The following is a 23,749-nucleotide window of genomic DNA, read 5'->3' as shown; positions in this document are numbered from 1 at the left end:
TTGATAACTGATCAGTTTTGAATTTTCTGTAGGATCTGATGGTCGTTTATTTTTAGATCAGAAAGCAGAGGCGTATTAAGGGAGAATTTAATGAATCTGAAAAACCTTTTATGGCTTTCCAATTCTGAACGGAAACGGAAAATTAATCAACGTCTTATAGATTACACTTGCTGGTAATAATAATTTCCCAGTAAGTGGGTTTACCAAATAAAAAGGTGAATCAACCACCAGTAATATTGTGTGCTTAATGATATCGTACTTAGATAAAGTTTTTATCTTATCAAGGTTTATGCTCCTCATTACTTAGTGCATTAGACTGTGACGGATCCTTAATGTCCTTGTGGGTTAATTGAAATCCTGACCGCCACCTTACGAAAGAAGCAATTTTATCAAACTTTTGTTACAGTAAGCATCGCAGGTCGAAATAGGTGTGATCTATCTGTTAACAGTGGCGAACACAGGTGGGTCAGTGTGTATTTTCGGAGACCAGTGGTAACTTTATCAGCTAAAAATGGCCGGAAAGGGAGATGGAGAAGGCGAGGGAAACGTTTTGAAACTGGAGAACCAGATTTCCGTCATCAAATATGTGATGTTGTTCACCAACGTACTTGAATGGGTGAGTCACTATTTGCGACCCTATACAGCGTGTTTCAGAACTATGCGATCAAAATTCTACGAATTGTTGAGTTTAACAATAAAAGACATCTGCGTATAACCTTCCCTGAGGTGCTACGGCCTTATGATGCTTTAAGACAGTTATGTGCCAAAATCTGTTCATCGAGTTTCAATACGTTTTTTGACAGTTACTATTCAAAATGTCGTCCTTGAACTTCATGCACCTGTTTAAACGATGTACACGGTTTCTGGGAATTTGACCAAAAATTGTTCATAATCGTTTTGACTGACTTCAAATGTCGTAGTAATTCGAATAATCAGGTATCGCTCTGCACCCACTGGCGTTTCATAAACCGGAGACTTTACATGTCCCCGTAAAAAAAGATCTAAAGGTGTTAGATCGGGTGACCTAGCAGGTCACGAAACTGGACCACCTCTGTTGATCCAATGTTGTCCGAACTAATATGGAAATAATGACGGGCTTGATCAGAAAAGTACGCAGATGAACCATCATGATGCAGCCACCTTTGCTGTCAAACGTTCAATAGGACAAGAATTTTCAGCTTGAAAATAAATTAATAATAATAGAATAAAAGCATTTGGACACGTAACTGTCCTAAGGCATTATAAGGCCGTAGCGCCGTGGCGAGACATGTGCGGACCCGGGATCTCATACTCAGAAGTCTTCTATTGTTTGATCTGATAATTCTGAAACACCCTGTATGATTTTCTATGGCCTGAATATCCCAGCTAATCCCCTAATGCGACCCAAAGCATTGCAAAATAAAATTTATGGCACTCGTGACAAAGCTGCGAGGTTACTCTTTCCTTCCCTTTTCAAATTGCCTCTCTTGGAGCCTCGTTTCCATATTTCCCTACGACTTAGATTAATCTTATACGCAACAATAGCAAAAGAACGGCAATCGGCCTGAGACAGTTTTGAGAGCTATGCTTTAAGACAGAAATGGATGTTAATGAGAGTTTCAGCAAATCCAGTTCAAGCCAATTACCTTTTAAAGAGTACAAAGGGAAATTAAACGTCTGACGTTAAGAAAGAATGAAAATGAAATTAGGGAAATTTGTAATAAGGTAAAAGCACATCGATAAGTTTTTAGAGCAGAAGTTGAACAATAAACTTTAGTTTATTGGATCGCGTTCGTTATAAAAGAAGAATATCAGGAAAAGTTTCTCGGTCGACCAACGGGAGTAAAGTTACGTATTTTCAGCCGGAAAATGGCTGGTAGTTTATGTGTCGAGTAAATCATAAAGTACAGTTATCGAAGTTTCCTGATACGGTTTTCTGGAAGGAGTTTGATGCAGTTCTCGGAGATGCCAAATTTACTTGCACCCGCCAGTGTAATACTCCAACAAAACAAGGATTATATCGCGATATATCGAGTTTAAATGACTTTTCCGAAGCTCTAATTATACGGGATACATTCTAACGAGCGGTAGCTTTGGATTTAATTATTCGGAGCTGAAGTTTTGGCTTAATCTATATTGAGTATCTTTCGCGATTTACCACTGAAACGGGAGTTAGAACCCGGTTTTCCGCAATTGAATCGAAGATTTGTTAGGCATTGAGGAAATCCACCGTTCCTTGATGTTTTTGTTACAGAGACATTTTACGGTCACCGCGTTTAATTTTAGAAGAAGTAATGATAATCGAGTTATTGCCGAAGGAAGGAAATCGCCTTGAAGTTAATTTAGAAGCCAAGGTGACGCTCTCATTAGGTTCGCTCTAATAAGCAACAAAGGGGGATTTCGATGAGAATATCCAAATTTGACAACATCCCATTATTGCCGATTCTCGCGTGTTATCGACATCCAAAAATTTAATCACTTCGCAATAATTTATAGTCAAATTTTAATTAAGTTCGTAACGCCTTTGCCTCTGCGTTTGATGGCAACAAATTAACTTGTCCCCCCTGATCAAATTAATATTCATTCGGTCCCACTTTCAAGGCAAAAACTCGCTCTTCAAACAAATTGAAACTTCTTAATCATCGAAGAAAAAATAATCCTTCAAATGATTGCGAAGCGTTGACAGTCAATATAGGCCACACACAGTTTTTACACGACGATTCGAAGCGTTCATTTACAGCTTCGTCTACGCTTCGCCAATCGTTCTCAGATGTTGCTTTTTGCCTTAATGAGGTCGAAATCGCGTGCAGGAATCTTGCAACAGTTTACCTTAAGGTTTTTGCTGAGAAATTAACTAAAGGTCACCCATCCCCGACGTGCCGACGACCCTCTGCACACTTTAATTTAGGGTTAAACCGTTCAAAAAACGTTTAAGCAAGGGCTAAAATGCGCAAACGACGCGAGTAGAAGCATATCCCGAGCTCGGGAGTTGCCATAAAGTTGCCCAAACATTTTACCCACGCCCCAGCCCCATCCCAAATTAAATTCCATAAATAAAAATAAATTACCTCACAAGTGCGATAATGAGCATGCGAACTAGTCGGCAAGAAAGCACGGTAAATAAACGGGCAAATGGCTCCGGATAAAGGCTGGAATTTCAATTTGCCTTGTCGTAATTAATTCGGGCGTTCCATGGAAAGTTCTGAAGTCAGAATTTTCAGGGAACAAACGGTTATTTATGGGGTCTCGATGACTAAAAAGCTGAATGTTTACTGCATATTTGAGATTAAGAAATTTTTTATCTACATCTGAATTGAGATAAGAGGTGTTCAAGTTTCGTAAATAACGCTGTATGAGGCGTAGAAATGGGGTTGGATTGAGCCTTGCATCTCGGATAATTAAGAGATAACTCCTGCCCAAATAATTAGTATTTTTTAGAGAGGAATTTCAAACAATTCCCTCCCAATGCTTCCCATCTGCGTCTGTGATATTCCATAAGGAAGTCGGTATGTCCCGATTTTCCTCCCTCGAGAATTACCATCCCGCTCTCGACAAGACTGTTTCCCTTTATTGGGACAAATCGGCAGTACCATTTCGCTGCAAAGCTTTATCAAAAAATTCTCTCAGTGAAACAAACATGTAACAAGAACAGGATCGTCATACGTCGACTGGGGACACACTCGATTTATCTTCCCTGTATTTCACCCAAGAGAATGAAATCGCGCGACTATACGTCTTTGTCGCGTATTACATCATCTGAAAAACGAAATAAGCCCCAGTTCTAACACCCCCAACACAACCACTTTGAATAACAGATAGTTCCTGGTTGCGGGGGCAAAAAACGTGTTCTTCCTATTGATGTAGGTAAAATGTCTTCAATAACCGCGAATATCCCTTTTTTGACGAAGCGTTGCTTTCAGGGCTGTCGCGGAGGCCCTTATAAATTGATTTATCGGTCCAGAGGTTTCCGGGTGATGTCACAATGAAATAAACTTGTAATGGAAAAAACTGAGAAATAGGCTTTTCCGACAAGTTAGAAAAACACAAAATATCGACGAGAAGGGCGTATGAGACAGAGGAGAACGTCGATTTCCGGAATCCGAGAGAAAATTTTCAAAGTTGCAGGACATGCGAAATTCTTCCACCTCAAGGACCACAATCGCCCAACTGAAACGACACTCTTCTACCTAATACCTGACGCGACACTACGACACTGAGCAATTGTTCTTGATTCAAATTCCGCCCTATACAGGGTTGTTCACCCAGCCCGTTCATTAAGTTTACTGGGATCTAATGGTGATACGAAATTGAAAATTTGAAGTTAAATTAACTTTAAAGTGTACTTTTTTTATATTTTCAACTTCCTGCCACTTACGGTTTAACCGGAGATAACTGTAAATTTGCTTATTGTAAATGGGACCTTTTGTGTGCTATTTTACTTTTAGATTCTACGTAATATTTGAGACACATTCTCTGTATAACGTCTTATTCTTAGCACTTCTCGTTTTTAAGATATTTGATCTTGAATTAAAAACGTACACTATAGTCATTTATGTGTCTTAGTATTGTACAGGGTGTCCAAAATTAAGCTCCTAACATTCGAATTTTTGAAGTTGCAAAAGTCAATTTTTTAAAACTAAACACTCAATAACTTTAAGCAGTGTCAAGTGAAGAATGTAATTCTCTATCAAACCATATCAGATTTACCCATACCTATTTTCGAAATAATTAGGTTTTATTACGTGAAACTCGTAGCAGTCTAGTAGTACATGTTTATACTGGTAAATCTTTGATAACTTACATCTATGATAGGACAACGCGTTATTCATATTTCCACGATTAACTATGTGAAGAGTAAAAACGATCCAGAATGAATAAATACTACGAAATAATTAAATTTTATGTACTCACATACAATTTAATTACTTCGAATATGGTTTGGATTGAGTATAGATAACCCTGATACATTTCGATAGAGAATTGCATTCTCTACTTGACACTGCTTAAAGTTATAGGGTGTCCCGCTTGGAAAAGTAGACTTCGGCGGCTTCAAAAATGTGAATGTTAGGAGTTGAATTTTGGACACCCCGTGTATGTAACAAAACTGTAAGCTTAAGTCTCTGTATTGACACTCTGCAAAATATGAAGATTATGTCTTTAATTGCAGCGAAGACATGTAATTTTAAAATTGGTCATTACAGGGGCATGTTTTTAATTCATAGTAAAATATCTCAAAAATGGTAAAGGCTAGATATAAGAAATTATAGAGAAAATATGTCTGAAATATTACGCAAACTCTAAAAATAAAATAATATACTGAGGGTTCCATTTAAAATAAAAAAGTTTGCGTTTTTCTAACTATATGAGATAAACAAAGACGACTAGCTATGTGATCCAGGATTAGCAAAGGCTTATTTTTCTCGCAGCACTGGATCGTGGGGGAACAGTGGGAGCAATTATACATTTTAATGGGCAAGTGGATAACATAAATCTACAGGATCAGTATTAAACGGCGGATAGCTTTGCAGAACTTTGCTGGGCAATCCTCAGGGAGTATGGAAAGAATAATAGAAAAATTCTGTTTGAAAAATTGATGGAATTATTAAGGAAAATAGAAATAATAGATTTAACAACATTTTATTGAATTTTATAACAGCTTTTCGAAATGATATCCGTGTATTTCAACACCTAAACGTGCACATCTCAAAATATTTGAAAGAGATTAATGTAATAATTGTTTAATTGGTAAAATATTTTTGACAAGTCCAATTTCAGAGTGCCTGCATAAAAAATGTTTTTATTATAAATTCAAAATTTGAAGTTTATGTTGGATGTATCCAATCGCTTCGAGTTCCTCATATCCAGAAGGACCAATTGGTACGTTGTAACGATTAATATAAGATGCGACAAGGGAACCAAGCGTTTTAGGACGAGCAACACTCGACCTATTACAATGGAAAAATTGTGCTTTAACAGGAATTTTATTCTTGGGCTCATGGCATTTTATCATTATCCTTCAGTTGGCACAGTGGAGACGTTGTGGACGTTAGAACATCAAATATTCTTTTATGATTGTTTTGTTAGGAGTGAAAATTCAAAGCGAGTTACGTCGCAGATTCGATATTAATCGACGTGATTCTATTCCTACACGTGACATAATCTTATGTTGGGTTCACAATCAATGAAGAGGATGGTCATTGATAAAAAAAGGCTCTTGGCCCTGGATTTCCAGATTTGGTGACATTTTGTGGCCTTCTGGTTCGCCTGACCTCTCCTTATGTGATTTCTTTTTATGGGGTTTGGAAGGGATGTGTCTACGAGGCTAAGTCTCCTACATTGAAATAACTCAAAGAAGCAATCCAACGCCATTTCATAGAAATCAACGGAGACCCGGTGGAAAAGGTAGAAGTACATTTTTTTTTAACATCTTCAACATTGCTCCAACAAGAATGGATAGCACGTGCCTGATTTCGTTTTCTGTTCATGATTATAAAGCGCTATGTTTTCGACCATGCTGTTATAATAAAAAAGAAATGATATAAAAACACTCCTCGATTCCCCTGCTTCAGCTTTTAGTACAAAGGAAATTGGAAAATAAAGAAGTTAACTATTCACTTAACGGCTTAATAACTCCAACAATTTTTCATACAAAATTTTTCTATTATTTTTCCCATTTTCCCTGACGGTCTGCTCGCACCCTACTGCAGAGCTGATGCCCCATTTAAGACTCACCCTGTATACGTATAATTCGTTTATTATAAAAGCAGACTGACGTCATCGCACAACGAACACCCAGTGTTGCCAAACTTGACAGTTTTGGAGCGTCTGGGATTAAGGTGAATTTTAATAATAGTATAGATGTATGCGAACTTTGTGTAATAAGTAGTGCGAATTTACCTGGAAGTTACTTTAATACATTTTGCTTGACTGAATTGAATGAATAATGATTATTAAATAATTATTGACAGCAAGTTCTATCTAACAATCTGACCGAATATCACTTTCACGCTGATAATTAGGGGTAAAAGTTCATCTTGATACAGGATGTGCTCCCCTTCGTACCACTGGTAAATAATTTTGTCAGTATGTACGAGTGTTTTTTCCCAGATATCGGGAATTCTCATGGCAGGAGCTCCATGCTACATTTTAAGATAATCAATTGCCATGTTACGATCTCATTACATCACTCGATCAACATGTCGATTTTATTAATTTTTCGTAATATCACATATTTTTTCAATTGCATTAAAAATGCAACAATACAGTGAAAATCACAAGACCGTATGTCCATATTTTTCCGCTAGATTGTCATAACGTTTTTTTTTTTTGTTGGAAGTTGATTCATGTAATATAAATGTTTAAGAAACCAATAATACTCTTTTTAAATTTTCTGTCTACCTAAAGAAAAGTTCACTTTTAGGTATATTTGTCGAATGTGCGATATTTTGTGTGCACCACCAATTCTGAATATTGAATTTATTCGATGTTTCATTTGATACTTTCTCTAACAGCATACTCCGATATGGAGTTATTGTTAATGACAATTGTTCATTTCAATTTTCCAGCAAACGATCTTTAAACCATTTGAGAAAATTGTCCCTTTTCATTTCACCATGATAATCGGTGAGTTGCGTTTTTGACAAAGATATGGTTTCCGAGCCTTCGACAAAACCGTTTTCAGTTCCAGCGTGAAAAATGATATATCTTAAAAAAAATAATTTTAGTATTAAATACCATTTGCCTTATTATGAGTGTAACATGCATTTTACCATCTACCCTAAACTTTCTAACACTTTTTGCATCGCCATCTTTTGAGGAATGGCTACTTGTTCCGTTCCGAAAAATCCATGTTACGTCTAAAAAAAGTAAATGTCGTAAACCTTCTTTTTTCTCATGCATGTAGGATCGTGAAAATTCGAAACATTTTACCGCTACGTTTGGGAGTTCCATGAGTCCTCTTCTTCGGTGGTCCTTCAGCCGTTGAAAACCGATTTCGTTTAGTAAAACTCAAAGGGATGAAAGAGAGTCACTGAAGAGTTCTTTTCATTTAACTTTATCCAAAAGACTATTTAACGTAACTTGTTTTCCTTAACATTTAAATTCTATTATTAAATTAAACGTAAAATGTATATAGAGGACCAAAATTCCCGTGTAAATTCATTAAAAGTTAAAGAAAATATTTTTCCTGATAACGCTGGAACACAGGAAATATGATTTTTACTTGTGCGTTTTTTAACGTAATGGACATGTATACAGGATTGCCCATGTCGTAAGTAAATATACGTTTTCGTTTTTGCAACTCCACAAAAAAAATCCACAGGGGTTAGGTCGGGCGATCTAGCTAGCAAACCATTCTCATTCGAAATATTTCAATAATTATTGAATTTAAACGTGGGTATCTTTTATGAAATATATTCAGAATTTTTCAAAGAACCCATAAATGTTACGATGTACGTAAGGTTTCATAAAACAAAAAATACAAGTACATTTATTTTCTACACGGGCAACCCTACATATATGTGAGCATTCTTTGTGCACGTTAAAACTATTAATCAATTATCTGAAAATATCACGGGATTCTGGCTCTAAATTCCTCCCAAGATAAGTGCGAGAAAATGGTAAAAGGGCTGTCATGAATCCCCTCGCATTTCTTGTTTGTGTTAAGATCATTAATTGGTATTATCTGAAAGTGGTACAGGCTTTTGGTTCCAAGCTCTTCCCCAGATTAACGTGGGAAGAGGGGGTTGTTTATAAATTCCTTCAGCGTAGGTGAGAATGACGTTTAGGGGTTTGATACCCGTGGGAAAAAGGGTGGACAGTCCTTCCATCTTAACGGTTCTCTCACGAAGAGGGGCTGTGTTCTGTGTATGGATACCGGGTTGTATCGGGATTCCATTTTCGGTTCACGGAGAATAAAGAAGTGCTCAGAGGATTGTGTCGTTTCTCTCCACCCTTGAACCGCGAATCTTACCTACATATCTGATCCGTTAAAGAATGTAGAATTAAAAACAATATTTGACGTGTTCCAGAATTTCATGAAAAATATTTACTTGACTTTTTAACGAATTTATACGGGACTTTTGGTCCTCTATGTATATGTCCAGAATTTGGAAATTAGTGGTGTCTTTAGTGGTTTAATCAAGGAGATCGGGAAAGACACAACAGATAATAAATCTCTTAAACTTACGATTTTTATGCAAGTCATGAATAATATTACGAATTTCGCCAAATTTTTTGCTTTTTTTTTTGTTTGTTTAAAATTGCGTGGTGGATGACTTTTGTACCCCACTACGTTTTTTCACGTTTGATCTGAGTTGCTCCCAGATTTCATTTTTCCGAACACTACCCCAAGAGTAAAACGTGCCAAGTGCTGCAGCTACACGCTGTATGAACAATTTTCTACCTAGTTTTTAAAATTATTTGTCAATTTTAATAATATAGGATAAACCCACCGGTGGCACAACGGTTAAAAGCAATAAAGGACTCTTGTTATCTCGCTCTTGTTCAAAATATTGATTTAAAGACGCAACGAGTTGTTTACGTCCGTGTATAATTAAGCGTTTCGGCATTATTTACAATTATTTATTGGGGAGATTGGTTCGTAAAATAACATATTTTAACGTGAAACAATAATAAATCGAACCATGTGCATATATCTATACGGATAAAACTCAAAAAGAATGTACAAAAAGTACATTTTGCGTTCAAAATTTGGACGATTTAGTCGAAATTCCCGAAAAAATCTGTCAAAGCTGCATCGGGGGGGGGGGGGGACCGAAAACGGGACAATTAACAAAGATAAAATTATATAAAAAAAAAACAAAGGTAAAGCCGTATTTGTTAGTCGTCAACAACTCATTTTCATCAGTGACGTCAGGGTGCTTTTACAATAAACAATTTCCATGTATGATAAAATATAAGTGGAGATTTTGACCTGCCCTCAAGTCAGCTCTTCGACCGGACTTCTTGGAATCCTCCTGAACAAGTACCATTTGGCTGCATGGCGGGTTGCCAAATTTATAGCACCAACTAATCCCGGCTTATAGATTAATAATTAAGACGGTTTCGACACTGCAATAACAAACTTAACAATCAAATTGAAATCCTCATCAATACATATAAATTCGTCAGGGTGGGCGCAGAAAGCATCGAGCTCTAAATCCATAGCCCCGTTTATGTCTGGGAATACTTCCAAAGGTCATGTAATATTGAAACGCCAGCTGCCAGGCTAAATTAATGGCAGGTATCCTATGAATCTGCAATACCGATAAGTGAGATTAATTCTGTAGTTCCCCTCGAAACTATTCTGTAGAGATTTGATTTCGATTCTAGCATTAAAAACACGCTTTCTTTGTCTGAAAGTAACTTTGATTACTCTACTATTTTCCTGAATAGAAAATCTGAATGGTACCAAGCAGGACTCGCTGATTGCCGGAAACAAATTTCCTGCGAGCAAAGGGAGATATGATGAAACTGGCATATCTGTTTGCCTATATACGCTAGACAAGAAAACAATGGTAATATTTCAAATCCCAAAGAGAGAAATTGCCTGCATAAACAAGTGGAATATCAAAGCTATATTTCAATATTCTATAGGATTTTATTATTCGTTTTGTGCCTTATCAAAATGCTACATTTAATAGTATCTAATGTTTAATGCGGATGAGTTATACAAGGGCATCAGTGCAGGACTGGCGTAATGTATTCCCGTTTCTTCCTTGCAAAGGTGGAAAGACATAAATAAGGTACGGGGTGGAATTATTTCACGCCAGAGCGATTTTTCTGACATCGTAGATTACTTCGCTCCCCTTCTCCCGAAGGCGGATTTCTCGGGAAAACACAAATTGTGTTAAAGGAAATTTAAATTAATGTAACCTTAGCGAGAAAAGTGAATCATGGTTAACAAGATTCAAGTGTCTGTCGGATATAGGCAGGGAGCTGTTCTCTTGCGGTAATGTATGCAGATTTATACATGAAATAGATAAGCGTGTTATTCCACTATTTTGATCGATGTTGCGTGTGGGCGGAATACCACACAACGTCCTCTTCAGGTTCCACTAGAGCAAATTTAAATACTAAAGTGGATCGACTATCGATGGAAAATCGCAGGATCATGGCAATGTCATTTGGCTTCCAGCGATCGTTAATCAAATCTTTGTACCTGAAAAATGGGAGACTGTCTTCCATGCTCGAGCACCGAGATGCATTAGGCTTTAACTTTATGATTGATATAATATATCGATGGTACGAAATTCGAGTAGTTGAAAGCAAGGACTAAGGTCTTTGCATATATGACGAATCTCTGCGGCAAAATGACGTCAAGGGGACACGAATACATGGCGGCTAAAAAATGGGAGCCATTTTATAGCCGTTCCTTGCTACGCCCAGTTGTCTATACATCATTCGGTGGAGCAATAATAAAACGGAAGACAGATGTCACAAGCTTCAACGTGACATTAGCTGCCATTTTGGGCCGCATGAAACGTTAAAGCGGCCTGCTGATTAAATCGTCAACCAGTTTTGCGATTGCCATTGGTTGGCTCAGCGTTAATATTATCAGTCTCAACTAAAAGACATTAGTTACATCTTGCTCTCAAATTTCACGCCGATTTGGTGCCCAAAATGACGGCCATTATCGTTATTTGACGTGCCGAGTACCCTTAGCCATCGCTCTTTCACTAATTGTTGGTAACTCACAATGCGAGTAATCTATATACAAGAAGTGGACATAGCGCACCATTAGCAGCATTCCATTAAAATTAACCCCATTTTTAGGACACCGTGTATTAGCGACCTTCAAACGTGATTTATTCATCAGAGATGTGTTATGGGCCGGCGTATCAACGGACATATAACACGTAAGAAACATCATTTTCTCCAATTCCGCCGCAGTGTTTGTTCGATTTTCCAAAAACAAAAGGAATAAAACGGGAAAAAACACTGCTGCTGTTTCTTCTAGGAGGTTGAATCTGGTAACAGTGTTGCCGTTATTTATTTCAATTCATGGATAACTTTTGAATGGAAAGAGTAGTTCCTGTTCTGTCAGTTGTCCGGCGACATTACCATGTAGTCTCCGTCCCTCCCTTTCTTGCCATGTGGCATTTTTGGAACCCCGACTGTTACATTCCACCACCAGCAAAATGCCAGCTACGCACTTAGCACTCATTTCCAGCGATGTGCGCCAGACATTGACATTTGGATAGGAAGTCGAATTCATGTTGGCAGGAAATGTTGCTAACTAAAGCAAAAATGTCTTTTTTACTATTACAATACTGTCCGAGGAAAAGATCGAGACGGAAAATAGAAAAAGTGCTATTTTATTTAAATGATAATGCTCTGGACACGCCACATCCAAGAGTAATAAATTACTGATCCGACATAATAGTCAATAAATCAAACACCTTCAAGCATTATTATCCACTGCCCTATAGGTAATTTAATGGAAATGTGGCAACTCGGCGTCTAGCATTTGCTTCAAGAACGGACGCCCGATATGCACAGAAACACCATTCGCGAGCCGACAATGTTGCCAAATCGAGTGGAAAGTTATTGAATTGTGACTTCTTTAAAACAGCATGAAGAGACATAAACTGGAGAACGCCTCAACCTCTCAGGTGAATAGCAATATTTAGTTGGATCATCTTTAAGATGCCTGCCTACTAAACCTAATTTATAAGGTTTAATTACAAGACATTTGCTTGAGGATGGAAATTACCCAATAAAAGCTGCAAAGTTCGTCTTGAAACGAAAGTGCTTTGGTTCTTATTAGGTGCCTAAAGGCAAATAATTGCAAATTTAAGACGTAGCTTTGGCTTTAAGAGGATTTCTTATTACTTCCGCGTCACACTGACGATCTAGTTATATATCTCATGGGGGATATCAAGATACAAACCAGGTTTCGGAAGGGTGAATATCTAATTAGTCCTGGCGAGAGAAACTGAATCGTCTAAGGACGCGTTTGCGTTTGTCAGATTGAGGTTATTTACTCCTACTTTTCAAACAATTTGAGCGAAATTTGAATTCCGCACAGTGCCCCCTTTCTCCTCCAGTCTTCGAACCGACTTGTGTTAGTTCAACGTGGCAATTAAGTTAGGGCAAATAGTCCTAAACTGGCAAATACCTACGTGACTGAACAATGCACGACCTGAAATTCCCTCGATCTAATTGAAATTCCATCGGTCAACCGAACATATTGATTAAGTTCAATATTTGTATTGGCACAGTTAAGTCATTAGAAGGAGACATTCGGGAAGAATTTAAGCCAATGAGCAAGAAAGGAATGAGAACCGATTCGTAGGCCAGACAAGTAAGAATCTGTAGACCTCTCGGGGACTTGGTTATTTTCCGAAGAGAATAGAGATTGTTTTCGCGAGTGCCATGCTACACCACTGACATTTATTATTGCAAGTCAGGAGCTTTCTCTAGAGAAACCGACATATGTTATGTTGTTACGTGACAGGCGAATCCCATGCTATGCCATTGACTTCTGTTATTTCACGTGGGGAACTGGCGTGTGTTATGTTACAGAGGAAAACCGCTAGAAATACGTGGAGTATACCTATGCCGGCTTCGTGCTTCTTGAGGAAAAAGGATCCTACAAGTAACACATGCAGGGAAGGAGCCAGACTTGGCATTCCTCCTGCTCTGGCACATAGAATCCTCCGGTCAAGTGGTCAAAATCCCTTCCATAAATATAAAGCCCAAGGATTTACGAGCAGGGGACCAAAAAGCTCGCGCCAATTTCCATTAGTGGTGTTTTGCATGCGCAGAAGACACACAATTTAAAAAGCGGGAAGCTCCCGTAACTCTCACCATTACACTCACTTTCCTTGTTCGCAAGTGGAAATTTCGATTGTCAACATCAGTTCTCGGTTAATATTTAGTGCTGTAACTGTTTGTTTCAAAATACATTTGAGGACAGATCATTTCCTTTTCTTTGCATATTTGGAGCTTAACTGCTGCTTGAAAAGGTCACTTTTATTCGTAGAACAGCGAGCTACAGTATTGGACATAATTATTGCAACTTTTGAAATTCATTTATATTTTTGCTTAAGTCGAGAGAGCAAATGCGCCACCCTGTACATACATTCCTATCTTTTACTTGTCAGAGAAAAGGAACGTACTTTCTCTTCTTATATTCACTGGTGTAAACAAATTGTGTTTCTGTGCTGGCCAAAATTATTGCAACTATTTATTTTTTCGTGTTTGTTTTTGAGAAAATTTTGCTTCTCAGTTGTATTCGATTATTATTTAGTGAATTTTCCCTCGTAGCTCGAAGTAAAGCGTGCTAGAACCAGAGTGATTAATTTTTATAAAAATGGTCTGAGGCCACTTGAAATAGACAGAAATTTACAACTTCACAAATCGACAGTGTCGAGAAACATCAAAAAAAGTTTTCGTTCTCGTAGTATAATACCATCAAAAAACACTGATAAACCAAAAAAGTCCTCCAAGCAATTGGACTGAAACATTTTAAATATTGCGAAAAAAAGTCCTTTTGCTGTTTTCAACGAAAATCCTGGGGGAAATCAACCAAGCAGGACCATCTGGCCTTTCAAGTCGAACAATAAGGCGAAGACTTTCTTAAAATGGGTTAAATAGTTATAGACCTACCAAAAAACCTTTGCTCAAATCACATTCACTGAACACCAAATGATTGGAAAAGGTTCGTATTTAGTAACGAGTCGAAGTTTAATTTATTTACAAGTGATCGTGTAGTACACGTAAGGTGACCTAAGGGCCGGAGATTGGACTCAAAATAAAATTGTCCCACTGTGAGAGATGGCGGAGGATCTGTAATGGTGTGAGGGCGCTTTTCGTCATTTAGTATGGGTCCTTTACACAAAATTGAGGGAAGGATGGACAAGTTTATATACAGAGACATTCTGAGGAACGTTTTGGAACCCTATACGGATGAGGCCATGCCGCTTAAATTCACCTTTCAATATGATAACGATCCAAAGCATACTTCCAAATTGATCAAAGAGTTGTTAGAACAGCAAAAAATACCTCTTATGAAGTGGCCGTCCCAGAGTCCTGAACTCAATCCAATTGAGAAGTTATAGGAAATCTTGGACCAGAAAATTCCGGACCGAAAAGTAAAAAGTGGCATGGAACTATTCGAGTTACTATTAAAAGCTTGGTCAGAAATGGATTTAGCTATAATTGAGAAATTAATTAATTTTATAGCAAATAGAATGGCAGATATAATGAGGGCTAAAGGATATTACATTCAACATGAAAAATGTGTTTTATTTTTCATTGTTATAATTAATTATTTAAACAAAACAGTTTCGTTGCAATAATTTTGCTCCCATAGAAAAACAATTTGTTTGTACCAGTGAATATAAAAAGAGATAATACATTCCTTTTTTCTCATAAGTAAAGGTGGTTTAATAAATGATTATGTGCAGGTTGGCGTATTTATCCCTTTTTATTTGCACAAAAATATAAGTCAATTTTAAAAGTTGCAATAATTACGGCCAATACTGTAGGTTTGAATTAGATAGTCGTCAAGATCACGGTCGTGGGTAATTGCTAAATGAAAATTATCCTGGAAAATAGATCGGACTTCGTCGTCGCAGAGCATGGCCTCCCCGCAGCCCAGACCCACCACCTCTGGATGTTTACGTTCGAGGTTGCTTAAGCATATTCCTCACTTGTCAATGCCAGAGAGGAAAGGATAATAAAATGCAATAACCTTGTCAATCCACGAGACAAAATCCACAAGAGATTGCGCGCGTTATGAAGTCTGGATGTCATCGACGTAGGCTCTTGAATACACGAAGAGAAAAGAGATATTTTGAATATACACGAAATAATAACGTATTTTTCACCGGCGAGACAACATTTACGAGCGAAGGGATATTACTGCTTCCACGTTTTACCTGACGCGGGGGCGCAACAAGAAAGTGATATTACCAAATATTACATATGCACGGGAATCACTGAATTCAGATACGATCAGGGATATGAGGAACCCTCAAAGGAGTAAGTAGTAAAAGCACCCTCCTCCCTTAGGAGCAGTTTCTCTCACCGCTTTTTCAAAGATTTTCCTCTATATTTCTCAAGATTTGTAAATGTAACACTCCATTTAGAACTTAATTAAGGCATATAAGGAGAATTGCCTAAATTATCATTGGGCTCCGCTGGAGCCTTTCCAAAGGAAAAATCCCCAATAGAACGGACATTAAGGGAAGTTACTTCAACTAAAATCGTGGCCATTTTAGGTGTAATTACCGAGCAGTAGTAATAAAGTGCCACCATCGAGGGTAAATGGGCGAAGCTATAGCGACAACGGTTCAAGCGTTTGCTTCGGCCACAACATTTGTCAGTATAAGGAGTAGTGTGGGAATGGAAACGTGGATGGAAGACGACGCAATATATTTGGATCTTAGTCGGAGTGGAGAATTTGCTAATTAATGAGGGAATGGCACCCTCGTCATTTGCAAGCTAACTAACCTGCATATTTTACTCTTGACCGGAATAATGGGGATAAACAGTAGAGACATTGGGGACGGCAATTATTCCTGAAGAATTCTATCTCACTGGTTATATAGAGCAGAAGTTGCAATTCACACTTCGTTGTTTAACTTCGAAATTCACACCTTCAACAATGAATCTAATTTCAAAGGGACGAGTTACAATCTTAAGTTTCTCTCCCTGGATCACGTTCCTGAACTCGGCAAAAACGACCGAGACGAAATCAAATTAAATTCATCTTGTAGGGATTTAAACACTGTATAAGTTTCAGGAAACTTCTTTGAACCAGCCCTTCACTAAAATGCCTGTACTATAAGTTACCAACAACTTTTAGATATATTTTAATTAATTCCGCAGGGCTGTTAATTTGTTAACTGATATGCAACATACAAATGAGCTTTCGTTCTAATTAATAGAGGAAAAACAACGTGGAATTGGATCCAACAGCATAACGAGGGAAGATCTGTTTTCTTACAACTGGAATTAAAACATTCATTAAAAACGTCTGTTTAATTTCGCTCCGGTGTTGTTTTCCTTACCAAAGAAGGTACTTCTCTTGTAGCCTACCGGGTGATTGTGGTTTAATACGGCAATACCATTGAATCGAAAATTAATTTCCTGTTTGAGCATTCGAATCAGCATTTACCTATCATGTATTATCTCGGATTAAATGGAATTCCGCGTCTAGAACTGCATAATCTACACTCAAATTCGATTTAGATCTTTCTTCCCGAGCACCCGAGTTAAACAAGACTTTCTCTATTGCTCTATCCTGATAGCAAAATTGGGTCGTACATTCCTGCAAGGCCTGCAGGCTTTTAGCAGTATTCGGAGATTCTTGGCTCAGCCATTTTCAATAAATTATTATTGGTTACCCCGCTTTAGAGTCTCATATTTTCCACGTGCATCTTTACCTTTAGTGCTTTTCCATTACGGTGTGTAATGAAACCTAATTTAAGGTGGTCACCTCAGGTTAGGGCGAGAATCACAGGGCTTTGTTATTGACACTCCTGTTTGCTTGTCGCAGTAAATTAAACCCCGACGATAGCGTAATAGGGAAACCAATACCGTTTTGGCCTTTGCAACTGATGTGGTCTGACTTTGTTTAATATGTGAACAGTGCACCATGTTTGCGTACCTGAGTAATCCTGTCTGTCATACAATGGAAATTACGGAGCCCGCCAACTGCAGGAGGGACTTGTCTCATGCAAGCGAAGCAAATTGCCTTCTTCGCATGTAATTTTCAGTTGAAACTTCTTCAAGCGAACCCCCCGAACGAAAAGAGATTGCTTACAGAGGATCTCGTAATAGTAGGTCAATTCGCTAAGTAGCAATTTTTCGTTCGAAAATAATTAGACTTTTCTCATGACACTTTTCTCTCTGGCACTTCATTCTGATTGTACAGAGTGTTGAAGTTAGTAAAAAAAATTACTCTTGTTAATAACTTGGGTGTTGCATCAAAAACTCTCTAATGGAGTTTTATCGTAATCACACTCTACTTCGATTCGCAAAAACTGGAACGATTCCTGAATCTGGAAAGTCGAAAATTCCCCGTGAATAACCTCAAAACGATATTGATTGTGTTAAGGGGCCGCTTAAGGTAACCGATGTCAGTCTGCATACAATGGAATCCGTGCGCGCTAATTTAGGTTAGTTCAGGTTAACAGTGTTAGTAATATTGTGTGATCAAAATCTCTACTAGAAGTTTTTAAGCCACTTATTTCATAAAATAGACTCGCCAGAGAAGCTTCTAGATTTTTCAAGAAGAAACGAGAATATAGAAATTTCCAGGTGAAATCTTGGCAATAAATTATGAAAAGATGTGGTGGCGTCAATCTAGACTACATACAGACATCTCGACGAAAAACGTGTTAATGTAAAATAATAAAGAGAATCAAACATACGTATATAATGTATTCATAACAAAGAGCGGGTGATTGAGGAAACCATTACCTACACCTGTATATTGATTTTAGGCCGGACATTAAGGCTTCCTTTTGCCGAATGAACTGGCAATACTCACAGCAGTTCATGTGGTAACAGGGACAATTTGAAGAAAACTTTAATCTCTTAATAATAGCGATATTTTTTTCATACCCCGGAGGTGCTTTACTTTTGTTTCATTGTGACTACAACCCCGATTATTTATTTTCGATTGTTTCCACTTCATTATTCCCTTTCTCGTGAATATATCACTAATGGGCCAACTTACGGGACAATAGATTCATATCTTGTCCTTTATATCGAAAAGTTAACACGACACATTTGTTTTTGTTTTCTCGGAGTAAAAAAGCCGTAGGCCCTGTCACAAATGAATTGAACAATTGAAAGTGATCAGTCGAAATCTACGACGTGGATGGTCTGAAGCATTAAGAACAACCGCAACATCAGTCAGCTTCGGCGTTTATCGAGAGAAAATCGAAAATGAACGGCAGACGGAAATGAGGAAAACCGAAACTGATGTGCCGGAGTCCGCCGATTAATTTCAGCACGTCCCCGATATTTTGCCGTAGAAAATGGAATGATCAGGCCGCTAATTCAATCGGAAATGATGTGGTTACCAATAATTATCCAGGCGAGCAAATGTTAATTTTTAGAGGGGGAAAAAGTTGACCTTAATTGACACTTGATCGGCATTAATTTGAGTTCCGCTTGACCGCCAGTGTGCACCCAAATCCAATTAACCGATTCAATAACTCCGCGATAATAGTCCCCGGCCTTCGTGCTCATTACCCAGCAAAACCGTCATAATAAGAACATCGGAAGTTTTAGAAAAATTGGCTCGGAGAGGGCTATTCTGCTCACGAAAACGTCCCAACTTCCCATGTTTATTGTGCCAATTCCACCTAAGCCATTACTATAGGACTATCCTTGTCGACTAGGGGGGGCATTTCCCCAATGAGACCGGATGAGTCGAACGTCAGAAATGTATTGGGGTTTATGGAGATGGGGAACGATGGCTGATAGCCGGCCATATTGGGGGATATGGCGTGCGCCGCACTCAAATGGCTGCAGAATCGCTACGAAGGTCGACTTTCTTCTAAAAAAGGCCCCAGAGGATGTTTCCATGATAGTTGCCAATTAGGCTTGCTACAAACTGGTGGTTAGACAATTTTATATTCTGGAATTTTCCTGAAGAAATGCGGACTGGTTCAGTTTAATAACGTTTCTAAATATGTATGTTGCATACCGTTGAGGCGAACTGTTCATGTTTTATTTAATTACTTTTTTGTAACGCCTCACACAACAGTAGGCATCGTTAAAGCGGTGGAATTTATTAAGGGTGCGGATAAATACCTTCCCCGGCATTTTGTGCCGGTGACAAAATCTTCCTTGGAAAAATTAGTAGAAAAACTAACTAAAATGTACTGAAAAAAGATGTCAAAAATGTGAGAAATTTTTCTGCCCATTTATTGAGGAATGACGGTTCTTTTTTTAAGGAGCCATGCGATCGTTCCAAAACGTTGATTTGAGGTAGATCTTTTTCGGGTAGTTTCAACTGAGAATAGCGTGCAGTTAGCCTACTGACGTTAATCCCCAAAAAAAACTAAAAGAAAGCATAATTTCTCTAATGAAATCATTAATAACGTTGCAACATTTCTTCCCCTCGCATTCGAGTGAAAGCCACCACCGCTTCGCGAATCGATTTCTCCTTTCGGAAATAAATTCCGGTTTCTTGCAGACGCTAACCCAATAAAAGCAGCCCGACTTTACGATGTTGCACTCGGAAATTCTGCTACATATTTTTACCTTTATCATTGGCGAAATAAATTTCACGGAACAAGTAACAAAAGAGAAATCCCCGCCCGAAAAACTCTATCTTAAAGCGTGTATTGTTGGAGTGGAACGAGCGACGCCAGACTGTTGACTCGAGGAACGTAAAGGAATTCCGATCTTCATTTTTGCAACCCTCTCCTAATCGAAAAGCAAACACTAAATTGTACGTGATCTATTTTCGAAATCCTCAGCAAAAAAATAACTCGGTATAAAGGCTCTAAATCTGATCATTTCAGGTAAACAGCGCTCTAAGTTCATCTAGTGCTATTCGTAAATGTTTCATGCCAACAGATGCTTTTCAATCACGTTTCGGGGATTTCCACAACAACGCTCTATTTTGTTTTCAGGTGAAGTTTCTGTTGGCGATAGAGCTTTTGTTTACATTTCGCGTACCTCTAGAAAAACTACAGTGCAAGATTGAACTATTTTACATTCAGACATTTTGCCTCATCTCGGTAATTAACGTGAGTTACTGCCACGAACTTCAACTTTTCGAATCATCCGAAGATCTATTTATCTCAAGAGCTCTGTATAATAGAGTAGCTCTATGTTCCTCCTTTATTACAGACATCATCTAACCCATCTAAACATCCTAAGGGAGAATCGAATGTTGTGTTTGCCTTGTGTGCATATAAATCATATGAGCTGCTTAATTGGACTACCACACGGACGTATGATAAATTTAAATTAATATAAACGTTAATATTCCAATAAAGCCCATTATTTGCTAATTTGTGAATTAAACAAGGGCAGAAAATTGATGACCAAATTTTGTTTTATGGGTAATTGATTTGAAATGTAATATTTGCTTGAATCAGCGATTGTTTATGGCTAAATAAATCTGCTAATTACCGTTTAGACTGGCATTATCTAGCTTTGTAACTCAACAAAATTCACGATGTTAATGATATTTTGTTTGTGATTGGCCACTGTAACCGGCCCATCAAAGGCTAATTAAACTTCAATCTAATTATTGTAGTAATGTGCGTGTTTCTTCGGGCACTTAATTACCCCCAACGAGAAGGAAGGTAAATTTTGTTTATTACCTACCGCTCGCACAAAAATACAACCCTCAATTAAGTTAGTTTTATCGTCTCTACATGAATTTCCTCTTTGGTTCGACGTAATTTATTTCAGCCCTTGGTTATTTTCGTTTATCGGTTTGTTACGGTGTTTCCAAACAGTATTAACGAACTTTATATTTCCCAGTTATCTGATTACGGGCTGCGAAAATACCCGGTGGAAATCAATGTCGTGCATTCGGGTTTATTTCCTTTGCAACAGCAAAAAAAAAATGTATGAAAACGATTTTCCAAAACTCCATTTGGAAAAATATTGCAAACAAACCGACACAAAATTCTGTTTTATAGAGGTGTCAATTTGCGTATTGAATTCACTTGCCAATTTTGCAGTTCTATGAAGTATAGGGAACATACATACACATACAAAAAAAATTACAAAGTATCTCGAGTAACAAAAATCATCGAGCTTCATGCCTTTGAATGGGGAAAAACATGTTCTAAGCTTTGTCGAAACGAAAAATCGATATAGGTTTGTCTATTGAAATATTCTTTCCTAGAGGTAAAAGGCTTGAAAATCGTGTTAACATTCAGTTTGTCCCATTTAAAGTAATGGAAAAGGTTCTAAACAGAAAAAATGCCTGATTAAATTGCATTTGTATAAAGTGAGCAATATCTTGAAATCTGTTAGAGAACGCTATATGAGGATGTAGAATGATTCGGAACTATGATATCAAATTTCTAGGGACTCATCAATGAAACAATAGAGGACATTTGAGTATAAAAACCCCTATGCGGTATTGCCTTTCTAAGGCACTATGGCGTTATAGTGCTTTAATTAAGGAAATTACATATGTGCTAAAATGTAGTTTATCGATTTTGAGAAAGTTTTATTTCAATTTATTTGTACAAAATTACACTAAACTTATTATTCAAAATGTCATCCGTGAACTTGAGTGCAGCTATTTAAATGACGCATACATGCTTTCGCATATCGTGCATAATCATTTTGAACGATTTCAAACGCTGCAGTAATTCGTGTAATCAGATCTTGCTCTGTTTCCACTGACCACGAAACTGGGCGACTTCTACCGATTCAATATTGTCCGAGCTGACGATTAAAAATTTCTATTACCAGTCTTGGCTAAGATAAACATTTAGCAAAAAATATTTAACAGGTTCATTCGAGTTCAGAGGTAACACTATGAACAATTACTGTAGAGTTATTTTGTAGAAACAAATTAAAATGAAACGTACTAAAACTCGATAAAACACATTTTTGCACGTAACTGCCTTAAAACTTCATGAAACCGTAACGCTTTAGAGGAACATTTCCGACCATGTGTTCTTACGCTCATATGTCTTCTAGTGTTGCATTGAATCGTTCCTAGTTTGATCTCATAGTTCTAAATCACCCTGTATACTATACACTAAAAGCAATATTTGGGTGAACATATGAAATCTGAGCAAATGACGACCCTCTACGTTCAAAAGCCATTCTATGCACTCAACGAAAGTAAAATTTTGTAAAATGATATTTGTTTAAATATTCAACTCACCAAACTTAATTACAACTCATAAATTAATACGTTCTCTATTTAAAAAATGCTAGATCTTCGTTTCTGTTATTATAACTTGAAAAAACAACCGGAAGTTCAATGCAAATAAAAATCTAAAACAAGTGGAATTTCTCCTCGAATGTATTATAAAACTCCTCTCCTTGATCGCTCTAAAGAGTAAAGTCGTCCGAAACCCGCAACTTTGAAAAATCATTTTTTCACGAACCCCTTCCGAACTTGTTCCTACTCTCGAACAATCAAAAACTTGTAGTAGAGAACTAATTGGGATAGCTAGGTAATGAACCATTAAGCAAAGCGACACATACACCTGAAGTACTTCTCCTCTCTAATTTGTAATAACACTGAGTGGGATGGCCCATTTTCGACGACATACCACGTACGCAGAGAGCACAATAATTGAATTATAGGTTGGCCCCTGTCTCAATGTCTTGAGGTTTCTCTAATTGTTTCCGAAATGCCGTTTGCGCTTTGACTATCCGAGCACTTTGATGTCTCCCTTTTACCTAATCAAATTTGATGTTGATGGTTGCGAACGCTCGCTATTGAGTGAGCATAAAGCGGCGATATGGCAGTAATATAAATATCATCTATATTCATGGGAAGTGCTCGAAAACTCACCTATCTTTTTACCTTTATCCGCAGTGAAATAAATTTTAGTCGAGCGTCGCGACGACAAAAGAGAAATCTCTGCATCCTAAACTCGGTTTTGTACGGGCTATATGACGCCAGTTGTTGATTCGATGAATGAACGAGGAAATGCTTTCTCCTTTGCATGGGCATATTTCATAATTTCGTTAACGTGAGCCGAATATATTACCCTTACGTTTTTGCACTGCAGTCAAGGGGATTAGCTTATACAGTGCGACGAGGAAAAAGTTTTCCAACATGGAGGTAGTCTCGTAAACTGCAATG

At 37.7% G+C, this 23,749-nt stretch overlaps 1 protein-coding gene across 1 annotated transcript in view; it reads left to right on the top strand.

Annotated features, from left to right (window-relative positions):
- The first annotated feature begins 389 nt into the window (after positions 1–389).
- Tsp2A (tetraspanin 2A) overlaps positions 390–23,749 on the top strand; it is a 56,263-nt gene continuing 32,903 nt past the window's right edge. The window contains exon 1 of the mRNA XM_066289701.1: positions 390–616. Within this exon, the coding sequence (XP_066145798.1) occupies positions 512–616 (105 nt within the window). The 5' untranslated portion in view covers positions 390–511. The remainder of the gene's footprint in view (positions 617–23,749) is intronic.

Source organism: Euwallacea fornicatus, chromosome 13 (genome assembly GCF_040115645.1).
Source record: "Euwallacea fornicatus isolate EFF26 chromosome 13, ASM4011564v1, whole genome shotgun sequence".
NCBI classification, from domain to species: Eukaryota; Metazoa; Arthropoda; class Insecta; order Coleoptera; family Curculionidae; genus Euwallacea; species Euwallacea fornicatus.
This window is presented reverse-complemented; position numbering and strand designations above follow the sequence as displayed.